The 26,233-nt window shown below is 39.4% G+C and overlaps 1 protein-coding gene across 1 annotated transcript in view; it reads right to left on the bottom strand.

The window, feature by feature from the left end:
• Positions 1-26,233, bottom strand: part of LOC104294849 (SH3 domain-containing kinase-binding protein 1-like) — a gene marked incomplete at its 3' end in the record, with an annotated part of 200,492 nt that overhangs the window by 4,466 nt on the left and 169,793 nt on the right. The window contains exons 9-12 of the mRNA XM_009894511.1: positions 11,486-11,587; positions 7,445-7,496; positions 3,548-3,628; positions 504-666 (exon numbers count right to left, since the gene is read on the bottom strand). Of these exons, the coding sequence (XP_009892813.1) occupies positions 504-666; positions 3,548-3,628; positions 7,445-7,496; positions 11,486-11,587 (398 nt within the window). The remainder of the gene's footprint in view (positions 1-503; positions 667-3,547; positions 3,629-7,444; positions 7,497-11,485; positions 11,588-26,233) is intronic.

The raw sequence follows: 26,233 nt of genomic DNA, 5'->3' as shown, positions 1-26,233 counted from the left end.
ATCCAGACTTGATTAGGACTACAGGCGAGGCCTTTAATTTCTGCAACCTCTGCTTTTCCAAGCTCTAGCAGAGATTAAATGGAATTGTGTTGGCAAGTCCAGTTTCACTGTGCTCCTCAAAGGCTGTAACCACCTCTGATAAAAAGCATTATTTAACTATAGAATAACAACCAACATTAGATTATAAATACTTGACAGCAGTATTCTGCAGTGGCACCGGCTTAAAGAACATTCTATGCAGGCACATGTATTTTGCTAAAAATTGATTTAAAACGATCAAAGAAAACAGACTGAAGCCAAGCTGACAGTATTTGAAATGTGCATTGTCTAATGCTGTTCCTCAGTACAATCCAAGCTTTTGTGCTGACTTAGTGCCACAGCTAAACTAGAATAATTTGAGGTAAACTGAGAAAGTCAACACCAGCGCAACATACTGATGCAGATATTTCCCACATATTCCGCAGTGGAAACTATGATGTTGCAGGACAGAGGAAAAGCAATACCTTGTATGAGTCACAGGCACAACTGGTCTTTCTGGTCGTCTCGGGGGCAAGGTACCAGGTCTATTCACAGAGTTAGCTTTGGGTGGCCGAGGTTTCTTCGGAGGTATAGCAGGAACTGAAGGCTTCTGCAAGTCTAACTGTTTTTGCTCTCTCTCTGATCTTTCTTTAAATCAATTATTACCAGAAAAAAAAAGAACACAAATATTTTTAAGTGGAATTCATTTGCACTCACAAGTCTACAATTAAACAAGAAATCTTCAACTGTAGATACACTGTATACAAAGAAAAAGCTTATCTCCTTTCCACTTTGGTCCTAAATCATTCTCTATTTGAAATAACACGTTTACCACAAATCAGTTGTTTGCCCTGCCTGACTGTTCTGCCTGTAATTCCTCATGGCCGAAATGCGTGTGCAGTGTCTGAATGGGAATGCTGGTTTTTATTTTAGTATCTTACTGATTTCTGAGTGTAAAAAATAAGAATGGCAAAAAATTACATACCGTATGGAACAACTTTCCATGAGCACAACTTAAATAAAATTCTAATATGAAACAATATTAAGTTAGACAGTCACAAAGATAATTATGCTGGATATTCTTAACATGTCTTGAAGAAACAGAGAAATATCATTTCTGGGGAAAAAGAAGTGTGTTTCAAGTGAACTACAATTAAATGAGAGGGTCCAGCAAAGATGATTGGGGAACTGGGGCATTTCTCTTATGAGGAAAGGCTGAGGGACGTGGGTCTTTTTAGTCTAGAGAAAAGACGACTGAGGGAGGATCTTATTAATGCTTATAAATACATAAAAGGAGGGTGCCAGGGGGATGGGAACAGTCTTTTTTTCAGTGGCGCCCAGTGATAGGACAAGAGGTAACGGGCACAAACTTGAATATAGGAAGTTCCATCTTAACATGAGGAGGAACTTCTTTACTTTGAGGGTGGCAGAGCACTGGCACAGGCTGCCCAGAGAGGTGGTGGAGTCTCCCACTCTGGAGACATTCAAAACCTGCCTGGACGCTGTCCTGTGCAACTGCTGTAGGTGACCCTGCACTGGCAGGGGGGTTGGACTGGATGATCTCCAGAGGTCCCTTCCAACCCTGACCATTCTGTGATTCTGTGAAAATACAAGCTTAAAATTTAGCAGTTTGGCAGGACAAAAACCCCTTGGAAAAATGAGACCTTTTATTTAGGGTTTTAAGTACAGACTTATATGCTGAATTTTTTGGCTTGCCAGTGAAAAACTGAATCATTTGCAGAACTGATGATGCACAGTTAGGAAGTGCCACCATACTAATATTCAATGTCAAACATGCAGTGCCTGTGAGTATGTAAAGTAAAATACACATGAATAACTCTTGTAAATAATATGCTCTAAATTCATAATACAAAACAATCATGTAAACATGTGTGCCACACCATAGGAAATCTGATTCTTCTTAAAGAAAGGAAAAAACTCTCAAAAGGATCAAAGTTTGGCTCTCTGTATCCAACTACTCTGACACTCCACTTCCCTTGACAACACTGTCTTGAATACTACACCTCTGTATATACGTAAGAGGTATTCGGAATGTTACAGGGCATTGCTTAACGGGTTCTAAGTTTCAGTCTGAGAGGATCATGGAACAAATCACCAGAAACACAATCCACATTAGATTTGGAATAATCCAGTAAGTGACTGTTGTTTTCAGGCATATACCCTTTTAATATACACTTTCAGCTGGTGCAATCATCAGGTCCTCTGTAGCATTGAAGCTTTTCCAGCGTATTGTGTAATTTTTGCACACATACTCCTATGGCAATTTATACTGCATCTGTGTCCAAAAATCTAAACTATGCATGAGGGACAGGCTAGGCAGTGTACCAATACACGGCGTAAAGAACATTCCTGTGCCACCCCTGCTGCCACACCACACTGAACAATTCCTGCCACTCCCCAGTACTCCAGAAATGCAGGCACGGCTCCTATGGCCTCTTCAATGTTTAGAAAAGTTACAGATATTTATACCCTGGGACAGTAACATATTTAAACTTCCTCCACCGTTTTGACAGTTGGCTTTGTAAATCCAAAAATGGAAAGCAAAGGGTTTTATTGCTAAGATAACCATAACAAGTAGAGCGCATAACCAGAAGTAAACATACGTAGACAAAAGTGCAAAAACACCTGTCAGATTGCTAAGACATCTATCCAGAAACAGATCTTGCTGCAAAGTCTGAATGATCTGGCACTAAATTATAACTACCTATTATACAGTTAGTCATGTGCATACACGTGCCTTTTAAAAGACTGCAAGTTTGAATACTTAAAAGTTAAGAAATCCCATAAACAAACTTGTCTCTACAACCTAATAGTCCACTTACACGTATGGAACTTGACACCATCTTCAATTAGACAATCAATGTAACTATTTCCCCCAAACTATTCAGAATGCACAATGAACACAATGAAACCATTAAAGGTTTAATATGCTTGTCACTGCTCTGTGTGGTACTGTGCCTCATTTCTTGCAGTGTTCAAACCTGGCTTTGAAGACAGAATTTTTTCATTTCTTCATAGGCTTGCCTATGACTTTTGTGACTATGATAATGGGGTGATTCATAAGCATTAATGACTATGCCTTCACAAACCCCCTCTGTGGTACAGGAAAACCACCAACCCTGCTTTTAACTAGAGAACCAAGACACATAGATGTTAAGAAGAAAGCACACACTAATCTGCAGTAGCTTACTTGATCAAGGACCTGGGTTTTATTGAGCACAGAGCTTTAGACAGCATTTTGTGTATTGAGAGCATATCTCCCCTTGACTTCAGTTGAGGCTGCAAGTACTTAACAGCTCTGGATTGGTACAATTGAATACCCTGAATTTAGCCCAAAAGCAACCCAGAGATCCTTCCCAAAATGCATATCATCACACATCTATCACAGTGGGAAATAAAGATCCAAATAATATACTTAACGAAAACAGGGACTGAGAAATGAGGATGCACGTTTGTTCCATTTCCCCTGTCTCTCTGCAGAGAGCAGGCAGGAAAGCACATTTCATACCTTTTTCTTCTGTTCGATTAGGAAGACATTCTGGCCTTTCCGGAGGTACCTTTTTGATTTCAAGCTTTCGATCTGTGGTACCTGTCAAAGGTAAATTTGGAATTTTGAACAAGCCAACAAACCAGCATATACAGCCATGTAAGATTTAATTCTGCAATTTCTTAGGCTTTTTACATTCTCCAATTTGAAAATGTCTTGCTAAAACTGAACATAAATCTAGTTTCAAGTATTTGTTTAGACCATGTGACAAAAACGCAATTGGATGTTTATGTTTTCACAGTCAAGTTCCCAGTTTCCAAAGCATGCACCTCAAAAGAACAGGCACTTTCAGACCATTCTGTGAAAAAAATAAAAATTCAATAGCCACAGATTTTTAAATGTGGACAGATCCTTTATCACTGTAGACATACTTAACTCAAGACCAATTCAATAGTGCAGAGAATCATCAGGAATAAATCAATTAATTGGGCATTTCTGCCAAGAGAATACTTAATATAGATGAGTATACTGGGCTTATTTTACATTCAGTTAACCCCCCCCTCTTTTTCACCTGCAGTACTAGCTGTTCACTTCCACATATTAGGAGGATGAGAATAGTAGTACTGACCGTATTCTGCATGACTATTTTAATTGACAGCTTTTGGCCTGGAGGTGTAAGCCTCTGCCTTCTTCTGCCTCTGTGCTAGAGACCCTGACATACTGACTGCTGTTGCTAGAAGGAATATGGGAACTTGTGGCACCAACAACGGGAAGATTTTGCAAAAATTTCCTGGCACATGCAAGATGCAATCTTCTCATCCCCATATTATAAGAAATGCTTTACTGGATATTGGCTTTGCTGCTTTGGCTAACTACTAGGTGCTAATGCCATTTCAACTTAGTAGTGTTGAAAACTGCTTTAGGTAATGCTATTAGTATTTCAATAAAAATTACAGTAGATGACATCCAAGAAAAGCAGAGGAGGCAAGGCAGGGAACACAAGGCAATTTTTTGCTTCAATCTATTCTATTATATGCAGTTCTCAAGTACATTTACATTTTCTGAATGTACTGTTGCAACGCTCTTCTGCAGCTGGTTCCTAGAAATCAGTATTCATCATGCAAACGGCTCATCAGTAGTGATCACCGGCCATTGTTTCTTTATATAACTGTGCTGTTGGACAAGCAACACTTGTGTCACTCATCATGTCAATAAATAATACTGAACTGCCATTTTATGGTGGGATTCAATGATTTCAAGGGTCTTTTCCAGCCTGAATGATTCTATGGTTCTATGAAAAATACTTCACTTCTGAGAGGAGAAACTGCTGCTAGAAACCAGTTAAAGCCTTTTTAAACACAAGTTATGTAAAGCACAAGTCAATATATTGATAATCTTGCACATACTAGTGTGTTCAAGAAAAAGAGACACAAGTCTATGTACCTAATTACAGTAAGATTAACAGTTATCATTAACACACAGAGGGACACTCTCAGGCCACGTCTAAAACAATGCGCCTACAAACACTTAGGAGCTGTGACCCCCAAACTAACCAGTACCCAGGCAGGCACCATGATCCTGCCTTAGCTGCCAGGAGAAGATCACCTGCAAGGAAGCTCTGGTGAACTCCAAACCAGGTCCCAGAGAGTATTCCCACCTGCCAGTCTGAACGCAGCTTATCCCAGCTACCCAGTGAAATGCCTACTGCTTTTCAATGACTATGTAAGGGACTCGTGCTCCTAACTTTGGTTCTCCAGTTTTCACCTCACTTTGTAAAGTAGCCCGGCACAGATGGCACTGGCAGTCTACTACTGTGCAGAATTTGCAAATACAGCCAAACTTCCAGCTATAGTATCATACAAACTAGACATCCTCTTTACATATGTGCCGCTTGTACTACAAAGACCAATTCTAATTCTTTGCTATGATTTTATGCTCTGCATCAGAAGATACTGATGTTTAATTATTTAGGCTGCAACTGACAGTTCTCAATTTATTCATCACACTATGATGGGTTAAATATGCAGAAGCATTACTGGAAATTGTTACCTACCATCAACAGTAAGGTCTGACATAGGGATGTGGTAAAATACAGTGTTATCTTCGTAAAGTGATAATTTGACAAAGCAGAGGATGTCAGGATGATAATAAACATAGGATGATTTTCACCTCTAAATACATATCAGAAGAAACTTGTGCATAATCAGCCAGGACTTGTCAAAGACTGAGTATGAAAACAAAGAACAGCAATAGCCTTGGCTTTGCCACAGACTTAGATGGCCTTAATCAAATTGTCTGCATCCTTTATGCATCCATTTTCCCTTCTGAAAATAGGCACGTTATCCTGCTATGGTGACATGGCTAATGCGTTGGATGCAAACAGGTACAAACTTATTAAAAGTATTATTCTTTAATTATAGGAGTAGAAATTGAAAGAAACATAACGTTTTATAGAGCCTTTCCAAAACGTGTCAGGCAGTCACTAAGACATCTTTAGTATGCAACCACCACTAGATGGCAAAGTTATACTGTTCTCTCTGGACACTGTTACTCACTGATCTCAAATCTATGTTTTTAGGAGTCTCAAGACAGAGTGAAGAATAAACCACGGGTGTCCATAAGCAAACCAAATATTTAGTCATGATTCTGTACTCAAATAACTGCTTGACAAATTCAAACTAGTTAAATTATAGCCTATTGATTCACATTAAATAGTACAGTGGTGTAACTTGTTCTATTAATAGATCAAGACTGTAGGAGAGGGAAATTTACTTTTTAAAGCACTGGAAGCTGGAAAAGACCACAGCGACAAGAAAAATAATCTGGCTAGATTGGACACATTCTTTTTTTTTTTTTTTTAATGTGTGCCAGCAGTGGGGAAGCGGGAGTGCTGCTGCAGAAATTTAACAAACCAACTGGATTTAAGAGAGTAAAGAATTCCAGCCATAGTTATGTTTCCACCACAACTGCAATACAAATGAAAACTCTGAGAGCATCTCTTGCCTCGTGATTTGTGATTTTACATGAATGGAACAGGAATTTGGTTTCTGAGGTTAGAACCATCGAGTGCATAGATACTTCACAACTGTTTTTAAATTTCATGGAAAAAATAAATCATGCGGGCACTTTTGAAAATTTGTATTGAGAGTTCACTTTAAAACTACAAATAAAAGTGGTTTCAGTTCTCCGTATTTATACACAATTCAGTCTAACATATTCCAAAACCAGCTTTGCTAGCACTTATCCGTTTGGAAAACATAATCAGCCTCTTAATACACTTGTAACACCATTATCTACATAACCAGATTCAGGGTAACTCCATTTAGCTTTATACTTATGGCTATAAAGTATTCAAAATCAAGAATCTAACTATGGCACAGAACCTGGAGACAGCGAGAGAGCTCCAGCATTCATGCAGATCTCTAAGATTTAGATTACAACTCAGATGGGGCCACTGTATTACAGCCAAGTTATCTGACGCTACCTTATAGATATGCAAAAAAGCTCTATCTCTAGAATAAATCAGATCTGAAGGTGTAAAGTGAATGCAGTTTCCTCCTGCAGGTATTATGAGACTCCAACATATTTGGTCTACACTGCAAAGACATGTGCACAATCAACTTCAGTCAAGGAATGGAACTGCAGAACTTTTAAAAACTGAAGTATCACACACACTCTAAATTAACAGGTTTAATGGGCAAAATACATAATTTTAAAATTGTTCAGATGGTTGCCTGTATTACATTTAAAGAGCACACCAGAGTCTTTCAGGATTACCATCTTTTTGCAATTTGATTCTGATTTATTAGTTGTTGTCTAGACACCTTCTTATCAATTTTGATACAGATGAATTCTACATAAATTTGAATACACTCAATTTAGACTGATATGTGCTGTACAATATCAGCTGCACCTTACCTGATCCTTGTTTTATGACAGGAGCTGATGGAGGTGGTGGTTTCTTCGGTCTCTAAAATTTAATACCAGAAGAAAACAAATTGCTTCAAAATGCCTGTAAATCTCATTCACGCAAAGGCTGGAGTTAATCATACATTGCTTAACATTAATAATCACAAGACTTGAGACTACAGATCTGTCACATACTTCACCTGAAATAACTTCATTAAAATGAATTTGAAGAGAGAAAATAGCACTGACAAATAAAATGACATTTTTCTACTTTTGCAATTGAAATGTCCTGCTGAGGGGAAAATAAAAGTCCAGTTTATGTGCCTTAAGATTAAAGAAATACATGATCTTTGGTTTACTGAAGAAACCTATTTATTTAAAATTTAATCTTGTAAATATTCAAATCCATTTTGGAAAAAAACAAACACAAACACCCCCCCGGATAGATGTGGCAAAACCTGAAGTAGGGGTTTTTTTGTACTCATAAATGGGGCAAAAACGCAGAACACAGGAAATGCTGTAAAGGTTACATTTTATTCACTCACTATGACACAATTACAGCTCCAGTTGTGAAAGACAGTTTATCAGAGTTTTAGATGTTTGGTGAAATGAAATACATTATTCCCACCAATCTGTACTTTTTACTTTTGCCTTCTGTTATGACCATTTTCCTAATAGATCTGTAATGGTATGGGCTAAGAAACATGACCACTAAATCCACAACAGAACCATTTCTTTTCACCTGCAGGCTACAGGAGGAGTGGCTTTTCTTTTGCACTGATGTGTATGTACCCACACACACACCATACTGGCATTCACCATATATATCTTGGAATGAATACAAAAACAAATGGAGCGCCATGCCAGATCAAATGACATAATTTAACTCTCACTCTTAAAAAAAAAAATAATCAAAATTGCTGAGAATAAAGCCTAAGTAAAAATTAATAATTGTTTTCTTCATATGTGCATCCTTTTTTCTGAGAAGAACCTTATTTCCTTTGCTACAGATTGATCACAATCCCTGTCACTACGTTGCTGGCTATGCAACACTGTATATTGTCTTGTGGAACTACCTATAGATGTTGTTTCCAGATACGCATAACTTTGCTAAACTTCAACCAACCATTTAGGTTGATATTTTCTACCAAACTCATGTTGGTTTTTTCCCCCCTATTATTTCCTATATATCTGCCAAATGGCTCACCTACTTTCAAGAAAGGTCAATTGTTTTGCTCGCTTGCAGTCATTACTTCAGCCTCTGCCCTAGAACTCTCAAGTCTTGGTCTGAATGTTGACAGGGAGCAGGTTTGCTGTGAAGGCTGAGGCATTGCCACTCACCCTTCCTTGGGGTTCTCTCTCAAATCTAGCAAGTGTATTCACCTCTGGAGAAAAACAAAAATTACCAGTTTTGCACAGACTGAGTAAGCCTACCAGCTTAAATCTCTGAAGTTGCCATCCTGCAAGCATCAGGTTTCTCTTACCACCTTATCCTAACCAGGTCACCTCCTGTCATCAACCTGAGTAAGCTGTAGCCAAGATCTCAGGAGTTCAGAATGATCTTCTCTAGCCTGCCCGCTGTGGGCCATTGTCCACAAACAATGAGTCCCTTATACTCTCAGAGACACTTTGTCAAGAATTTAGGCAACGTGGTTCAAGGTCTAAATGCAGAAAAGTGCAGAAAAATGTGGAAAGGAAAGAAGACAGGCACAATGAATGTCTTGTGATGGCAATTGAGGGTTTGGTTGATAATGGCTGCAGAGTGAAATAGTTGGTGTTGAGAATTCAACAGCACAACTACAAAAACATACACATTTGGGGTTTTATTCTGGAGTGGTGTGAGCCTGATCCCATTGACTGTCCATAGGTCAGCATCTGCAATATATGAGGTGCACTCCTTTAGCACATCTTTTGGCTTAGTTCTCATCTGAAAGGAGTCTAGTTCATATCCCATGAGACTTGTCTTTGAGGCAAACCAAAGCACAGTAAGTGCAGATGGACAAGTGAGAGATTCATTACAAATCCCACTCCTGATTAAAACTAAAACACTAATGTAGATAAACACAAAGGAGAAACGATCCTGTGGTTCGTTAGACAAAGTTGCTTTAACTGGAGGCTGATGAGGGAAATATATTGTTTCAAAAAGGCAGACAAAGATCAGAAAGGAGGCAGAGTGAAGGAGCCTTAAGGCTGCTGAGGTAAACATGGAGAAGCAAGGAGGAATTACAAGGGTCTGTGGCTGAGCGAGATAACTGAGAAGGTGATGGAGACAGAGTAGAAGTGAAGTCCACAGAAAGGAAACAAGGATTGGCTGGACAAGAAGAGAACAAAACTACAGAGCAGGGACAAAGAGTGAAGGGGGAGAGGAAAACAACCTGGATAAAGAAATTGGGTGTAGGGATAGGAAGTAAATCCAGATGGTGCTTTAGACTCAGGTAGTGAGCTCAAGGGAAAAGCCTGTAATTGAGACCACTTGAGAGGTGGAGACTGGGACTAGGCAGTGAACAGAAAAGGCCTGGGACACATAGACATGTGTGGAAAAGAATAAGGACTGGAAAATTGGGGACGGGAAAAGATCCCAAGCTTTTGTTCAACAAGCAGAAGAACTACTGCAACAAATACTTTCAGACCATGGGATGGAATCCAAGGTTTCTGGATCACATCAGAAAATACCTGACAAAACCACTGGAAAAGTGTTCATTTCCTTCCCTCTTAGTACTGATTCAAGCAAAGACAGACAGTCCATAGTCCTGCCAGTTACTTACTCATGTGGCCAGATTTGTGTCATTTTAAAAATTAACATAATTTTATTCTCCACATTTACAGCAACCTAGCTGCAATTTCTAGGTGTCTGAATATTTAATTTATTCCACAAGTCATATTCATCATACTCTGAAGAAAAAAACACCTAAAGATATATAATTTATGAGTTCAAAGAGACTGAAGAAATTTCACCACAAAAAAAGTGGATAACAGTAAAGAGAGTAAAGATCTTTTCTTCTATAATAGGCTCACTATGTCTTAAGGTTTATGATTTCTGCTTCTTCTGGAAATCACCTTCTTTTATTACTAGGCCTAAAGCCAGGATATCCACTCTGCTATGGAATTGCATCTCCCACAGTTTTTGCTGCTCTTCTACCTTCAATAATTATCGTGTTAGCTTCTGGGAGTTGTTTAATAGTTCTTTTATTAGGCTTTCCAAGTTATTTAATTTTTGCCCCTGGCAGCCAATTTTATTACGAAAGATAGAAGCTCAGTGTCAGTAAGTCTCAGTTTTATCACAGAAGGCTTACACTGTCACTGTGAAATACTCATCAAAAGCCTGATTGCAACTTCATAATATCCCACTGATGACTGAAAAGGTTCCTAAAAATGGAATGGACTTTCGGGGGAAGTAATCCATTACTTTCTTCCAGGAAGCTGCAGGATTTCTAAATATTGTTTGGCAAATAACAATGTCATCTCTCTCAAATAAATAGAAGCTGAAAAAGCTTCGCATAGATTGTATACCTTCTTTTTTAATAATTCTGAGAGAAGTAAAGAAATATGTCTCTGAGATACCAGAAGCTCACTTACGTCATTCAAATCTCAAAGTTAAAATTTCACCCTTTTCACTCTGGAAGAGTGCTTCACTGCTGGCAATCAGGATGCAGGTGGTACTAACTTTTCATATTCCACCACAAAAACAATGGAGAAAAGTTACCAATTCTGGTCATCTTTGTATCACCTGACTCAGCAAATCACCCTGGGACCTCCAGTTCCTCTCTCTCAAGCTTAGGACGCAGGACAGAGGGCTTTCAGAGCAACATAGTGGAGGTGGACTGACTTGATAGGTCAATCAAACCCTTTAGAGAAACTCCATAATATGACTTTGAGTGCCACATGTTCTCTTCACAGAGGCTTTATAACCCAGAAATTTGTTATCTTTAATGTCTGTTTGTTATTTAGTTAGAAATAAAACTTTGTCAAAATAGAGTATCTGAAAGAGAAGTTCTTTCAACTCCACTTTCATTCTGTATTCTAAAGCGAAAACGAAACAACATTGCTTACCTCTTTTTCAAAATCAGAAGGAAGAAGCTTGACAAAATTATCTGGAAACACACCTCGTCTGCCATTGAGTTCTCCTTCCCACCAACCCACATCAATGCAATCCTACAAAATAGCAAAATAAAATGAAAACCACAATGTGCTTGTGTGCTGAACAGATATGTGTGCTGAAGTGCTCTTTTGCATAATGTCCTGCCTTTTTGCTAGAACATGACAATTTACTGGAGTGCCAGGTTAACAGGGTAATCTACCAGATAAAAACTTCAGTAATCACCCTGCATCGCATTATTATATGGAGCAGCTAGGAAAGAACACTAAACACGCTGCAAGAGCTCAAGAGCTTGTCTGTACTAAAGTAAAACACTATTTCACCATTTGATCTATTAAACCAGTAAGCATTTTGAGCACGTATGATATTACTTCTCTCTGACTTCATTTTCCAGAAAGACAAGAACTTAATTAAAGATCATATATCCCAGGAGGTGAAAAAGCTCCTTTATTTCCCATACTTTCAAGAAAACCTTGACACATTAGAATGACTTCTGAGATTATTAAATTTAATCACAGTCCAATTAAGAAGGCATTACACACCAAATCAATATCAAGCATCCCCCTTTTCTGCAGTATTTTTGAGCAGCACAATGCACCATGTGTAGCAAAACAACGTACAGTTAAATGCTCGCAATAAGTGAACTACTGTATCACTGAGTCTAAACAATGAAAAAAAATAGTACAGCTATTTTGGTAATGAATAATAATAGTAACAGAAGCCACAACCATTTTAGAGAAGGTTAAAACTGTTACTTGAGTCCTGGGTGGTAAGCTCCAAGTTTACTTATTTTTATGTTTGCTAAAGAGAACACTTCAAGCTGAGATTTTCCACGTTCCTCTACTCTGAAAGCTGTAGCTGAACCAATTCAGCTGTTTTCCGAAGCACAGTTATGGGAAAGTCACCCATCGTATGCTCAATCTCAAAAACATTTCAGCCAATTTTAGCAGTTGGCTTAGCACCAGCCTGGCCAACCTTTCTATCCTCTTGAGCAGTAGCCCTAAATCTTCACGTAGCTCAGAACCACGCAATAAATATTACACACCTGAGACATGATGTGCATGGGTTGGACAGGAAAAAACTCACCAGAGACACCCCCATTCTGTAAGAGCCACAGCTAAACAGAGTTGGGTTTACAGATGGGATCCCACATCATCTGGCAACATCAGCCTTAAGCAATCATCGCGGCACCATGGCTTCCACACCTACAGATCTGAACTGACCAAACCGTCTGCTGTATATCCAGCTGTCCTGGTAGCAGAGCCAGACTGGAAATGCTCAAGAGTTTAACGTGTTGGACATTCCTATTCTAACATTTCTAATCCCACTCTTTGAAAACTCTCCCAGATTTAATGAAGTACTTTTGCTTTTCAAAAATCACATTTCACCACTGTTCAAAAAAGATCAGCTGAAATTTAGCAGATGCTGGGTTCTTTGAATACTTGGTGGTACTCAGGTAGGTCTAACAGTTCTAGCTTGGGGCATGGTCACTGTTCCAGGTCATCCTGCGGTGAGGATTCTCCATCACTTCCTACTGCGGAAACTGAGTGGTTCTTTCCCTGCGAAGACTTTATTCGGGCTGTAGGAAAAAACATAATAATGTACAAAGCTCGCTCATTACAATCACACATCTCTTCTTGCTCTTCAGTAAAGTGAGAGAGAGAGAGAGAAAAGCTGTGCATGTGGAACACTAGACTAGAGGGACAAGCAGGAACAGAGGGATATGGATATAACAAAAGTAGGCAAGAGCAAGCAGGTAGTTTAGGAAAAAGTAAGAGGCAACAACACTAACCAAATAATTATACAGGTTTCCACAGAGAACAAAACTAAAAAAAAACGGACAGAAGCAAATGAAACAGGCCAAATTCTACAAGGCTCATATATGCCATGAGGCAACATCCCTCCAGAAACAGCACTGGATCAAGGGGTCCAGAATATTAACATCTTTGTGGTGTGAGAAAATAGCTTGAAAAACACCAAGTGGAAGTGCATGCCTTAACATTGTTTATCTACACAATTTGGTTGTGCAGTCATACCTGTTGTGCAGCATATGTAAAAGCTCTAGGGTTAAAAACGTCACACGCTCAAATCAGTCACTGTTGTAGCCATGTGTATAGGGGAATAGAATGTTAAATATTCATTAAAAGACAGATCTGATTTTTTTTTCAGGGTGAGTATCCAAAATGAGCAAAGACTTTAAAATATAGCCACTCTGATCTTCGGTTCATCATTTGCCTAGGAACAATCATAGCATGACCTCACAATTTAGAAAAGTTTTGCAGCTAAATGTTTACAAATCATGCACACACTACAACAGTATAGAGGGGGAAAAGTAAGAGAAAATGAGTATTTCTTTGTCCAGAAGAAGTAAACAGCAGTTTGAATGGGTAAGAGGATACACTGAAAAAAATCCGAATGTGAATGGGCAATAAAAGATTGCACGATAATACATAAATGCAAAATGGCCTTATTGTTACATTTTCATGAAATCGTTTGTTTCAGCTGCTACAGGCATGACAGAAGAATGCAAGTTAACTTAACGAGATGTACTTAATACCAAGAGAAGTCTTAAAAATATTGTTCACGATGACTGTGATGCTTGTTGATATTTTTCTGTAAGTTATAATACAAAAACACTGGATGATGTTTGAGAGAAAACAGACTAGCATTAAAGATGATCATTACTTTTATGGTTTTTTTTAGGGGGGACAGGATAGTTATTTTTCTGTGCTAGGCTTTTTATTTAGCTTATTTAGTCCACCTCATCTCCTGAGATAGAGTATGTGCTAACTAAACGCGCAAGGTAAGCAGCCTGGTTTCTTGCATCATGTCTGTTTCAGGTGTGTATGTTTTTTTCCTTTGTATCTCAATATTCTGATGTAATGTGTTCCTGAGCTAAAATACAGGCACTGAACAATCCTTTCATTCTTTTTCTGGTCATTTTCTCTCATGCTTAATCTGTGTTTTTCTCCCACATTCTCCCTTCCCTTTAGCACGGTGGCCTTCAACAAGGACATTTACATTTTCTAGATTTTCTCAGGAATTATTTAGGAGATATTTTCCAGTTCTGTTAGACTGTCAAGCCTTTGTTAGTGAACAGGGCTTATCCTTGACTAGCTGATGGTTTTAAAATATCTGCTGAGGGAATACAGGGCTTCATGAAGGGCTGAGATAATCAGCTAGTCATGCATGGCACGGGCAGGCACTGTGCAGAATTTTACTCTTACAGCAGAGCCAGCACCCCTCATTCCTGATGGGAAGGCGCCCTCCCACTTGGCTCTATCTACTTGCGCAGACTAGTAATCAGTGCACTCAACTGTTCTATCACATGGCGTGTTTTATAATGCCCTCCTCCCCCTACACTGCTAATCTGAAATTGCCAAAACATTTATGACCCAATTTAGATTTTGAAAAATATTAAGAATAATTCAAGCTTCCAGAGATGAAAAGCTTGTGCTTCAACTGATAGCACAGCTTAGTGCTAGCTAACAATCCTGACTAAACAACACACAACATCACATATACTCTTTCCAGGTTGAATGCTTTTTTATGCTCTTATGAAACACAAATCTTACTCCTGCTTCTTCATTTTATTAACACACATGAATTTTGTAGTCAATGCTTTTTTTAAAGCTCATTTGTTTTCATGAAGATGCTGTTTGTGTTACGCGTTCATTAATCCCAAACAGCTGCAGGTTTGCTTTTTTCTCTTCTCCAGCTTATCGCTCAGGCTTATGCAGCCAATCACCACACGGGATTTTCACAGAGTAAATAAATCTTTAGGCAGTTTCTCTTTAATTTTATCATTTACTTTATTTGCCAGAGGAGGCTTCTGTGTCGCTGAGCAAACGGATAGAAAGAGATCTCAAAAATTAAAAGGTACAGATAAGATCTGGTGAAGAATCTCAGTGGCGGTGCCCTCCTGCTACCCACAACTGCAGGCTCGCTGTGCCTCAGCAACCTCTGGAAGCCCATGTACGATGCTGGCACCAGGTACGTCTTCATCACAAGACAGACCACCACACAAGGACACCTGGGTGACAGCTGCACAAGCTGCCTCAAGTACGAATAAATGTCATAACTATGAAGTGCAATCAGAGCAATATGATTAAAATCTTGTGGCTGCCTCTGAATACTGAGCAAAACCTACTCCAATACCTCTAGATCCCCATCAGCCATGCAATCCTGACAGAGTCCTTTTTCAATACATCTTCACGAGCTCAAGGTTGGCAAAATGGCTGTAATTTCAAAATGCAGATTTTATACAAAAGTTGTCAAGCTCTGACAATCCAGTATCAATATTCAAAAATTTGTTAACAAACCAAGTGGATCTCTGCTTTACCTCCATGTTATCCTGCCAGACTCCTAACAATGTAACCAGACAAAAATCAGACTCTGAAATATCCCAGAAGTTCTATGAAAAAATATATTCTAATTACTGAAAAGGCATCTTAGTTTGATTAGAAAAAAAAAAAGGGAAAAACAAGATTTATGACACTGAAAAGTAAGACACAGCAAAAAAGTAAATATTGTGTTTGACAGGTACTAGAGTTCATGCAAGTTAGGTGGCAGCTGAGCCAACATTTAGCTACTGTAAAAATCAACTCCTACCAAAGCTTGACTCAGACTGTACTCATGTACTCATTGCAGTGACTGTGCAATCAAATACCTTAGAGAAATCCACTGCCGGTTCACATTGCCAAGCTTCTTTTCATTGTTCAGGCAGAGGCAGAGTCATGAAATACAGAAAACAAAAATCTAGAGGGAAATTTTAGCATTTTCTCATTGAAACACAAATGTTAGTTTTATCTTCATTTCAAGTGAAGTAGTTTTGTTCCAAAATCTTGTCTCTGATGAATTTTAATTCAAATGACTTTTTAGAGAACGAAGTAAAGGGAGGGAGGGAGGAGAGGCAAAATGTAAGGATTGAAAATTCTGAGTATGGCAGAATCAATATCCATTCTAATTCCAAGCTCAGCAAATCCCAAATAAGTGATAATAAACTCAATACATTGGATTTATTGGGAACATTCATTTTGTGGTAAATATTAGGGTAAAGAATTGGACAAAATACAGTGATGAGAAAGACAGAGGTAATGAGGAATTTTTGAGATGGATTTTTTAAACTTTATAAGAAAGAAATCTTACACAAAATATGAGGTACTAAAACATCAACCTGAGCTGGAATTCTTACATAAGTTAGAAAAATATTGTAAGAGGAAAGGGTAAACATGGGAGAAATGGCAATACCAGAAAAACAGAATACAACTAGCTTTTGTCAACATGTTGCTAACAAATTTACGGGTATACACAGGTGAACTAAAAAACACCAGTCCTCTTCTTGACATGAAGAATAAGAGGGAAAAATATCCTTCATGTAATTAGAAGTGAGACATGCAAGATGTGAAGAAAATTGTAAGAAGGAATCATCTAAAGAAAACACTTTTTTTTTTCTTTTAGAAAGGAATACTAAAACAATAGAAAAGAAGAAAACAAAAAACAAACGCAAAATGAACGGTAAGAAAGACAAGAACAAAACTCCACTCTGAAACTTATGTCTGTGGTGACTAAAAGAGTAGGGGTGGAGGAGGGGGAAGAAAGAGAGACCAGACAAAAGCCGTGCAAAGATATTTTAACATACAGGCAAAGAAAGTTTCCATTTGGAGCACCAGATTTTTCATACTGTTACTGAATGCAAGTGAAACATAGTGAAATACATAAGTAGGGTTGACAGCACAAGATCATGGCTTAGTCTCCTTTTAGTAACTGCAGTGATGCTGTAGCCACTCTCATACTGGCTATGAAAAGCCATAAAACACTAGAGTCGTGTTTCCTCCTCTTCTGGGTGCAAGAATCATGACATTGCTTGGTCTCTTATGCACACAGTATCCTATATTAACACTTTTGCTTCGTGGCAAAACTACGGCTCTTGTATTAGAACAAGCACCGTGCTGTCCCTTCCCTTGGTGCTCTCAATCCAACCGTAAAAAAGCAGAAGCCAGTGGAGACTGAACAAAAAGCCCCAGCATAAGGCACCTTATATTACGTTGTCTTACAAATATTCTAGTCACTGCACAGAAGCAGCCATACCCAGACAACACTACTGACAAGACACTATCCCTAGTCACCTGCCCAGCCCAGGAATACAGCTGGCCGCAAGGCAAGAACACAAACTTTCTTTCCTTCAGTCAAACACCAGCGCTGGTTTTCTTTGGCAGTAAAACAAACAACGGAGGTTGATAAGGCAGAACTGTCAGTCCCCCACTAACATGATCTTCACTTTACTAGCTGATACTACACTCAAGACCATGAAATTAAAAGACCTAAGTTCATACCTGGCACATCACATATCTCGCTCAAGCTGAGCTATGTCTACAAGCCTGATGGTGACAGATTGTCCTGTCATGCAAACATGACGGAACCCTCCCTCCTGAAAATGCCCCCAACTTCACAGCCTCTCCCTCTGCTCCAAGTGGGCAGGAGTTTCATATATCCCAAAGACAGAGGGGTTTTTATTTTATATAAAGCCCTCTCTCTTAAAAATGAAGCTTGGTGTATTGGGTTTGCATGGCAAAGTTTGGGTAGTGGGAAGGGCTACAGAGGTGGCTTCTGTGAGAAGCTACTAGAAGCTTCCCCCATGTCTGATGAAGCCAATGCCAGCCAGTTCCAAGATGGACCTGCCGCTGGCCAAGGCCAAGCCCATCAGTGATGGTGGTAATGCCTCTGTGAGAACATACTTAAGAAGGGAAAAAAGGTTGCTGTGCAACAGCAATTGCATCTGAAGGAGTGAGAATACACGACAGAAACAACTCTGCACCAAGGTCAGTGAAGAAGGAGGGGGAGAAGGTGCTCCAGGTGCTGGAGCAGAGATTTCCCTGCAGCCTGTGGTGAAGACCATGGTGAGGCAGGCTCTTGCCCTGCAGCCCATGATGGTACATGGTGGAACAGATATCCACCTGCAGCCCATGGAGGACCCAACACCAGAGCAGGTGGATGCCCAAAGGAGGCTGTGACTCTGTGCTCCCTGTGCTGGAGCAGGCTCCTGGCAGGACCTGTGACTTCGTGGGGGACACACGCTGAGCAGCCTGTTCGTGAAGGACTGCACCCTGCAGAAAGGATCCACGCTGGAGCAGTTCATAAAGAACTTCCCGTGGGAAGGACCCACATGGGAGAAGTTTGTGGAGGACCGTCTCCCCTGGGAGGGACCCCACGCTGGAGCAGGGGAAGGATGTGAGGAGGAAGGAGCGGCAGAGACAACGCGTGATGAACTGACCACAACCCCCATTCCCCGTCCCCCTGCGTCACTCAGGAGAAGGAGGTAGAGAAATTGAGAGTAAAGTTGAGCCTGGGAAGAAGGGAGGGGTGGGGGGAAGGTATTTGAAGATTTGGTTTTGTTTCTCATTACCCTACGCTGATTGGATCGATAACAAATTAAACTAATTTCCCCAAATCGAGTCTGTTTTGCCCATGACCGTAATGGGTGAATGACCTCTCCCTGTCCTCATCTTGACCCTTTCTCTATTTCTCTCTCTATTTTCTCTCCCCTGTCCAGCAGAGGAGGAGAGGGGTGATAGAGCGGCTTGGTGGGCACCTGGTGTCCAGCTAAGGTCAACCCACCCCACTTGGTTATTTCACTTGGTATCCAGATCATTGCTGAAGCTGGCTGCAAACACTTGGAGATTGCTCTTTCCAGCATGAACAGTGGTCTGATACTCACTGGGAACCTACCAACAGCTGAGCAACTTCTGTAGCTGTACCAAAATACATGGAAACCTGACAGAGTCAGAGCAAGGTTGAGTAGGGGCTGTTTAAGTAACCTATTCAACCACTCCACGAAGTACAGCACTGCCACAGCTGGCAGCGCGTGAAGGGCATAATAAAGGGTTGCAAGAGACGTAGAAACAGTTTTACTACCAGGCAGGTATCCACTGCTTCAGCCACGATTTCCATTTATTTTAGGGGCAAGGATGTTTCCTGTCTTTTCCTTCAAAGCAACCAGGCCTTCAAGGCAGCACCCTCTACCTCATCTCTTGCTACCTTCGGACCATTTCAGCGAGTGTCACGGCCCCAAGTTCATCTCTCCCCTCCCCAACTTATCTTCTGAGCTGCCCCTGCAAAGGGGAAAGATTTTGTGGGTAAAAGCAAATGAAAGGTCTTTCCTATTCCCCAAGGTCCCAAAACAAAGTAACAAGCTCTATTCATTTTCTCTCCAATGCACGACTGTAACTGCAGCTGTGTAAACCCTTGAAGAAATAAATCTGAAAAAGGATGTTCTTCTCTTCTGTAAATAGGACTTCTGTTTTTCTGAGGGAGCAGATCACTGCACAGACTGGGCCTCTGAACGTGCTTCCACTTTGTAATACTACTAAAATATGAAGGCAGGGCTCAGACATCAATACATAACTGCTCAATTTTCAGCTTTTTGGATTGAAGTTTTTGATACAGAAACATTTCATGATACAGATTGCATCATTATAGCTAGGGTAGAAAGCAATGCCAAGAACAAGAACAAGCAGGTCCTCAGAAAAGGTACCTGCAAAGCATGTACTGTGGTATGCATACTCTTGGGAGCGCTCAAATAAGTTTACTATTCATGCAAGTAGATGTATGGATACCTAAAAAACTGGCCTATGAAAATTATCTTTTTAATTTAAGATTTATAGATTACTAAGCTTAAAACATACCATTGGCAAGCTAAATTTACAAAGTAAAAATTCAGACTGTTCAGAGCATTGAGAGACACTACAACAGTGCAGGGTTTGAAAAAGTGAAATTTTCACGGTAGGATACCACAGTTTCACAGAAATTTCCACTAGAATACATAGTTCTTTGCATATTAAAAAAAAAAAAATCCCAGCAGTTGGCAGTTGTATTCATCAAATGTCTGTTTTCCTTCTGCCCTTGTAAAGTTGGTTCTCATCAAGAAGAATGTTGAGCTGGTAAACTCGCATTATTCAGAAAACCATGAATACCTCTTACACTTGCCCTGAGAGCTTTCATGTGTCAGCTCTGCTATGCTGGCAGCTGCACATTACATTATTACTACTCTCATTGTAAGCATGTCTCTAGCTGTCTTTCCACAACTGATAGGCAACCTTGTAATTTAATGAAAAACAAACCATCTGTAATGTGAACAAATGTGTCCATAGGACTTTTCATGACATCATCCATACATGCAGAGATATGTGTACAGATTAAGGCTACTGAATTTGAGAATTAAAGGCCTCATCGAAAGACAAATTTGAAGGACAAGCACTCTGCCATTCAGCCCACCCATGCAGAGCACCCGCAGGGCAGGACTGTTGCGTGCCTCCGGGCTCGACTGCAGCACTGGGGCCAAGAGGTCCCAACTCTCACAAACACCGGAGAAGGCCACAGTACGGGCTCTGTGATTTTTAAAGTTGGTGTGTGACATCACTGGGAAAAAAACAATAATGTGTGGGGAAATGTCTACTTTTTTTTTTTTTACCCTGTTAATGACTATATATAATACATAAATATCTGTGCAAAATTTTCAGTGAAAACAAGTATCAAAGATCAGCATTATTCTGGTAACTTTGAAATGAACTAAACAAAACCTGACCTCACACCTCATGAGATCTTCATTGATACAACATTGTCATTGGGGGGAAACAAAATCATGTTAAAGCTGCGTGAAAAAAAAAAGCAGTTTAATAATATTCAAGAATGTTTCTTTAAAATTTCTTACTACATTCAGTATCATGATGCTGAAACCAAGACATATCATTCTCAAAATCCAATTTTATTTTAAAAGTCAGAAATAATTGATTTTAGAGGCTTCATACATTCTCATAAAATTCGGTAAAACACCTGTGAATGAAGGAAAGCATCTCTCCAGAGGCTTACATTACACCCACCTTGTGCTACCAAAGACTATTCAAAACGATCAAGCTTTATTAAGCTCAGTTACTGGGATTGAGACCTTATAGTATAGTGCAAAATTTACCAAATACTTTTGAAGAAAATGGCTATGATTTAAATCATCTGGTTAGTAACCAAGTACTCCTCAGCAGAAACATCGTTTTAAAATCTGGCAACAAGGCAGAATGAATCTCTCAACAACTACCTAATCCAAGATCATTTAGATAAAAGAGACAGTCCAACAGACAACAGATTACTCTTCAGAGGCCATCCTGGAGAACACCCATTTTCTCTTTACATACACTTTCTTGCAAATACTCATAGATTATGAAATACTGGAAGAAAAGTATCAGAAGAAACCTCCCAGTCCGGGTCTGTTTGGCCCCTAATACAGGGCTTTATCCTGCTCAGGTCCTCAGCCTATGTCCCAAAAGCCCCAAATCCTGCACGGATCCTTCCCAGCTCCTGTCAGCTCTCATGCCCAAGCCATAGGGAACCTTACCTCTGATAATGCCAGCTGCATCTTTTAAAGCTTAAGAAGTCAAATAAGTAAATTTTTCTTTATCCATAAGCTCCAAGGCTCTACTAAGAGTTTACCATATCAAGCTTTTATGGAAGAAAATGGGAGAGACTCTCTGAAATTAAACATTATTTCAGCTGTGGTTACGCTACCCTTTCCAGACAATATTTTTAACTGGAAGGCACAACAAAAAGATACCTCTCCAGAAGACACAGTGTTCAAGAACTGGTCCAAGTTACTGGGCCCTGCAAAAAGGAACCTGGCTGAGAATAATGAATGACCTGCAATACCCAGGACTTAGATGAGAGTACCTAGCAGACCACACACATTTTGTTTGTTAAATCTGTTTCAGGCTAAATCTAAGCTTTTGACTTTAAACTCTGTGAGTAAATAGTTTAATCAGTAATGAAGCTGAAATGCTTTCATGAAATGTTTGTGCAAGCAGGAAAAATTACATTGCTCATTGAACAAAACAATCTCTTCTGGGGCTTCACTTCACTTGCAATGTTCAGTCAGCAGAATATGATGGAGAAATAAATATGTTCCATGTCATAAAACCCTAGCACTCCAATACTCAAATTAAAACTAAATTAGCCAACATAAACACGAAAGGTGGTGCTAGTAACAGACATAATTTATCCCTCTGATAAGCGAATATATAATATTTACGTAATTACAATTTTTGTATTTAAAAAGATTATAAAAATATAGAACAAAACATTTGAAGGGTTATTTAATGCTATTACCACTTATATCACAGACATCTTAGGACCCAGGTCCTAATTAAAATTACTAAATACTTGGCACTATATGTGCATTTTTACTTTCCCTTTAAATAGCTCTCCCTACTCTGAAAAGGTTGGACTTCAGATAATTCCATTAAACCAGCAGATGAACTCAACAGTCAGGGTAAAAGAAAGGATGAAGCTAGGCAGTAAGTCTAAAGCACACATTGTGAGTAATAATCACAGTTTTCCAGATGCCTCAGCATTTCAGTGATATCTTTTGTAAGCACAGGGCAGAGAAAAATTTCTTTCCTTTTTTATCTTAAAATATGTCACCTTTTTAGATTAGCTCGGCTGTATTAAACATACTTACAAATAAACCTAACTCTTTTCAAATGATGCAAATCTTCAAGCATTGCATGCATGGGGGATCCTGCCACTTCACCTACATAGCCTGGCATGAACTTCCATTTGTCAAAATTCAAATTTGTGACTTCCCAGGAACAACAGAATCCTTTCCTCTGAAGGCACTGCTGTAGCACTGCAATCAGTGATAACAAGAATAGGAAAAGAGAGCTTCAGTGTATACTTTAAAAAAATAATTATAAATCCGCTAACAAGAAGAACATTCAAGTGCTGGCTGCTCCCTTCTTCCCCGTACTAATCTCAGGCTTCACAGTTTAAGTGCTCAGTTCAAACATTAGTGTTTCAGTAATGTTTCTAAAGACACCTGTGAAATGTAAGCTGCACCTGGTACCTCGTTAAACATATTGTGGGGCTCTATCTCTACACAGATCTTACTTAATGCCCCATTGCTAATCACAGCAGCTGAGAAATGCTCTAAGATATGAATAAGTGTTAAAAATGTATTTATAAACATTTCAAAGTCTTGGCCAAGGACAAGGTTCAGGCAAGAAGAAAAATGGGAGGACAATTGCTCAAAGTCTGTTTTCTCTATAATTTACTAAGTACATCAAATCATTTTAGAAAATGAACATATTTATTTATTTGATCATTAGTGTCCCCGCAAGTTTTATATAGCTCCTTTATATCACCCATACGAGGAAATACTCATGCAACGACACAGGTTTTACCCCATGCACTTGCCATAGACATTAGCAGCACATCAAAAAGGTCCAATTCTGCAGGACCTACTCCAGTTACCATCCTGCATGGCACCATGGCTTGAAACCCAGCAAAAATCCAAACCTTCTATTCCCATTAGGTCAAAACCTTCAGAGGGAAGTTTCAGGTCAGGGAAAAGCGACCATACTGCTAAGCCAGTCCCTCAGCAGGCTGCTAACTGTAGGGGCAATCCTGCTCTTCCTATCACCTTTCCTACTCATGTGCCCCTGCATGTCCTGTGGCCAAGGTTGCCCGATGCAAGGAAGGAGCAGAACACATCTTTCAGCAGCCACCTACCATCAATCCTGTAAAAGTGCACCATCAGCATGCACCCTTCACAAAATAATTTCTTCTATGAAATCAGCAGCTTCAGTACGAGCAGGTTTCTCAATCAGCTAAGGAGGCAGGAGGTCTTGGGGGGAAAAACTGGTGCTGTGCACAGTGCAGGGGGCAAGGAACGCAGAAAGCAGATTAGGTATGGCTATTAGGTCTGGCGAAAGATGTGCTGAATAATTCATGGTTATCTCAGGAGAGAAAAGGGCATGCACCAAGACCCTTTATGGTATTGTTCTCTCTGAGAGAAACACCAGTTTATTTCTAAAGACAAGCAGTTAGTGCCTTTACTGCTTACATGCTATTCTTTATACACAAAACATCATAAAAGATTTCTTAAAGCTATCATAAAAGCTTTCTTAAAGCTGGACATTATTTGATGTTTGCTTGCTGTATTGCCTTCAGTTTCTGCATGCAAGATTGTTGCAGAAGTCACAAACGCTCAAAGCATCTTGTATTCAAACCCCAAACAGGGGCATCTGTGTGACCAAATAGCGCCAACAAAAATTCACTGTGTTGCTCTGACAGAAAGCCATTTTTATGTTTTATCAAACCAGATCATATTTTCCCCTGCATAACCTATTTTTTTAATTGTTATATTAGTAAACTCTTTTCTGAAAATGTTATAAAAGCTTTTAGCTGTCAATAAAGGGGAAAAAATATTACCTGAATGACTGTCATGAAATATGACTAATTTCTTTCTTTCCTTCTTTTGAAAGAGACAACCTTAAGCCACCATACTTCTGTATTAAAAAATTCTGTTTTCTTGGCCAATTAGCTTTATTTTTAAAAATAAAGCTAAATATTATCACACTTTTTTTTTACCCATAAGGTGGAAAAAATGAAAATTTCATCTTAATATGGAAAAATGAGTGATACTATCTACCTATTTGCTCATACTGAAAGAAAAACTGAAAGTCTTCTAATTCCTCCACATATTTCTATAACCAAGGGTAAAGTACATGTGTGCTGTTTGTAATTAAAAGTGTGCAGAAAAATTCAGCAATGAACCCCCCTCCCATAGAAACAAATGCAGAAACAGACAGGTTTCTACCCTAGAGACACCACAACCTAGAGAAATGTTCAATGAAGTATCAGCTAGCATCCTCCTCTATCACACCATCCAGTTCCTGCTCCTTCCCCTGCTCACGGCCTCAACTCACTGGCAAGACTCTTGTACATAGCACTTACTAATTTCATCCCTTTAGGAGCCTCCTGCATCCGTCAGAGCAGCTGTTTTCCTTCACAACCCTACCCAGCCGAGTTCTCCTTGGCAATTGTTCAGCTAAAGAAAGTGCTCTGGACAATTACCTCCTGCACCAGGATGAGCATTTAAAGATGTCGTAAGAGAGAAAACTGGGAGAATTGTTTTGGCAAAAGGGCCGTACTCGGCTAACTGTCTATAAATAGAGTGAGGGTGAAATGAAGTGCCTAACGACTACCCTAAGAATTGGAAAATATTAAGTGCTCCGCATATGGACAAATTCCATACTCTAACACAGACAAACGCACAGAGCAGTCACTGCAACAGTGAAAACATGACAATACGAAAAAGAGTATCAAGCCTGAATCTGATTTCATTGTTTCCTTATACACTTTTACTCTCCTGTACTTACTTTTCTGTCTTACCACTTGATTGCATGTACTTTGGGGCAGGGACTCACTAAATGTGCAGTATTTTGAAGACCAGAAACCTTGCAAATCTCACAGTAACATAAATTATTAACAGTAACACCAAAAGCAAATACTATCTTTGAAAAAACTGATTGCCATTATGTTTATTTTTAGGAAGTAGGTTTATGGCTCTTTTTTCCCCAACACAGAATTAAGCACTATAAATGGGATTGCCATTAAATATGTGGATTGCCATTAAATATCTAGACTAGATAATTTATCATGTAAGTTTTTCACTAGTGACAGGCATTGGTCTGTTGTGTCTTTCATGATATCAATGCGTCAACTTGCCCAGTACTAGTTGAAAAGCATCAGCAAAATTTTGGGAGGCTGTATGTCACTGTTGCTTTCTTTTTCACCTCATTAATCCTTCAGAGAGATTTGATGAATCCAAAAGGAGGCTGGACGCCCTCTGTGAAACTCGTCTCCTCATGAAAGCTCCT

This window comes from Charadrius vociferus, unplaced genomic scaffold (genome assembly GCF_000708025.1).
Source record: "Charadrius vociferus isolate BGI_N301 unplaced genomic scaffold, ASM70802v2 scaffold770, whole genome shotgun sequence".
Taxonomy (NCBI): domain Eukaryota; kingdom Metazoa; phylum Chordata; class Aves; order Charadriiformes; family Charadriidae; genus Charadrius; species Charadrius vociferus.
Note: the sequence above shows the minus strand (reverse complement) of the source record. Positions and strands in the feature narration are given on the sequence as shown.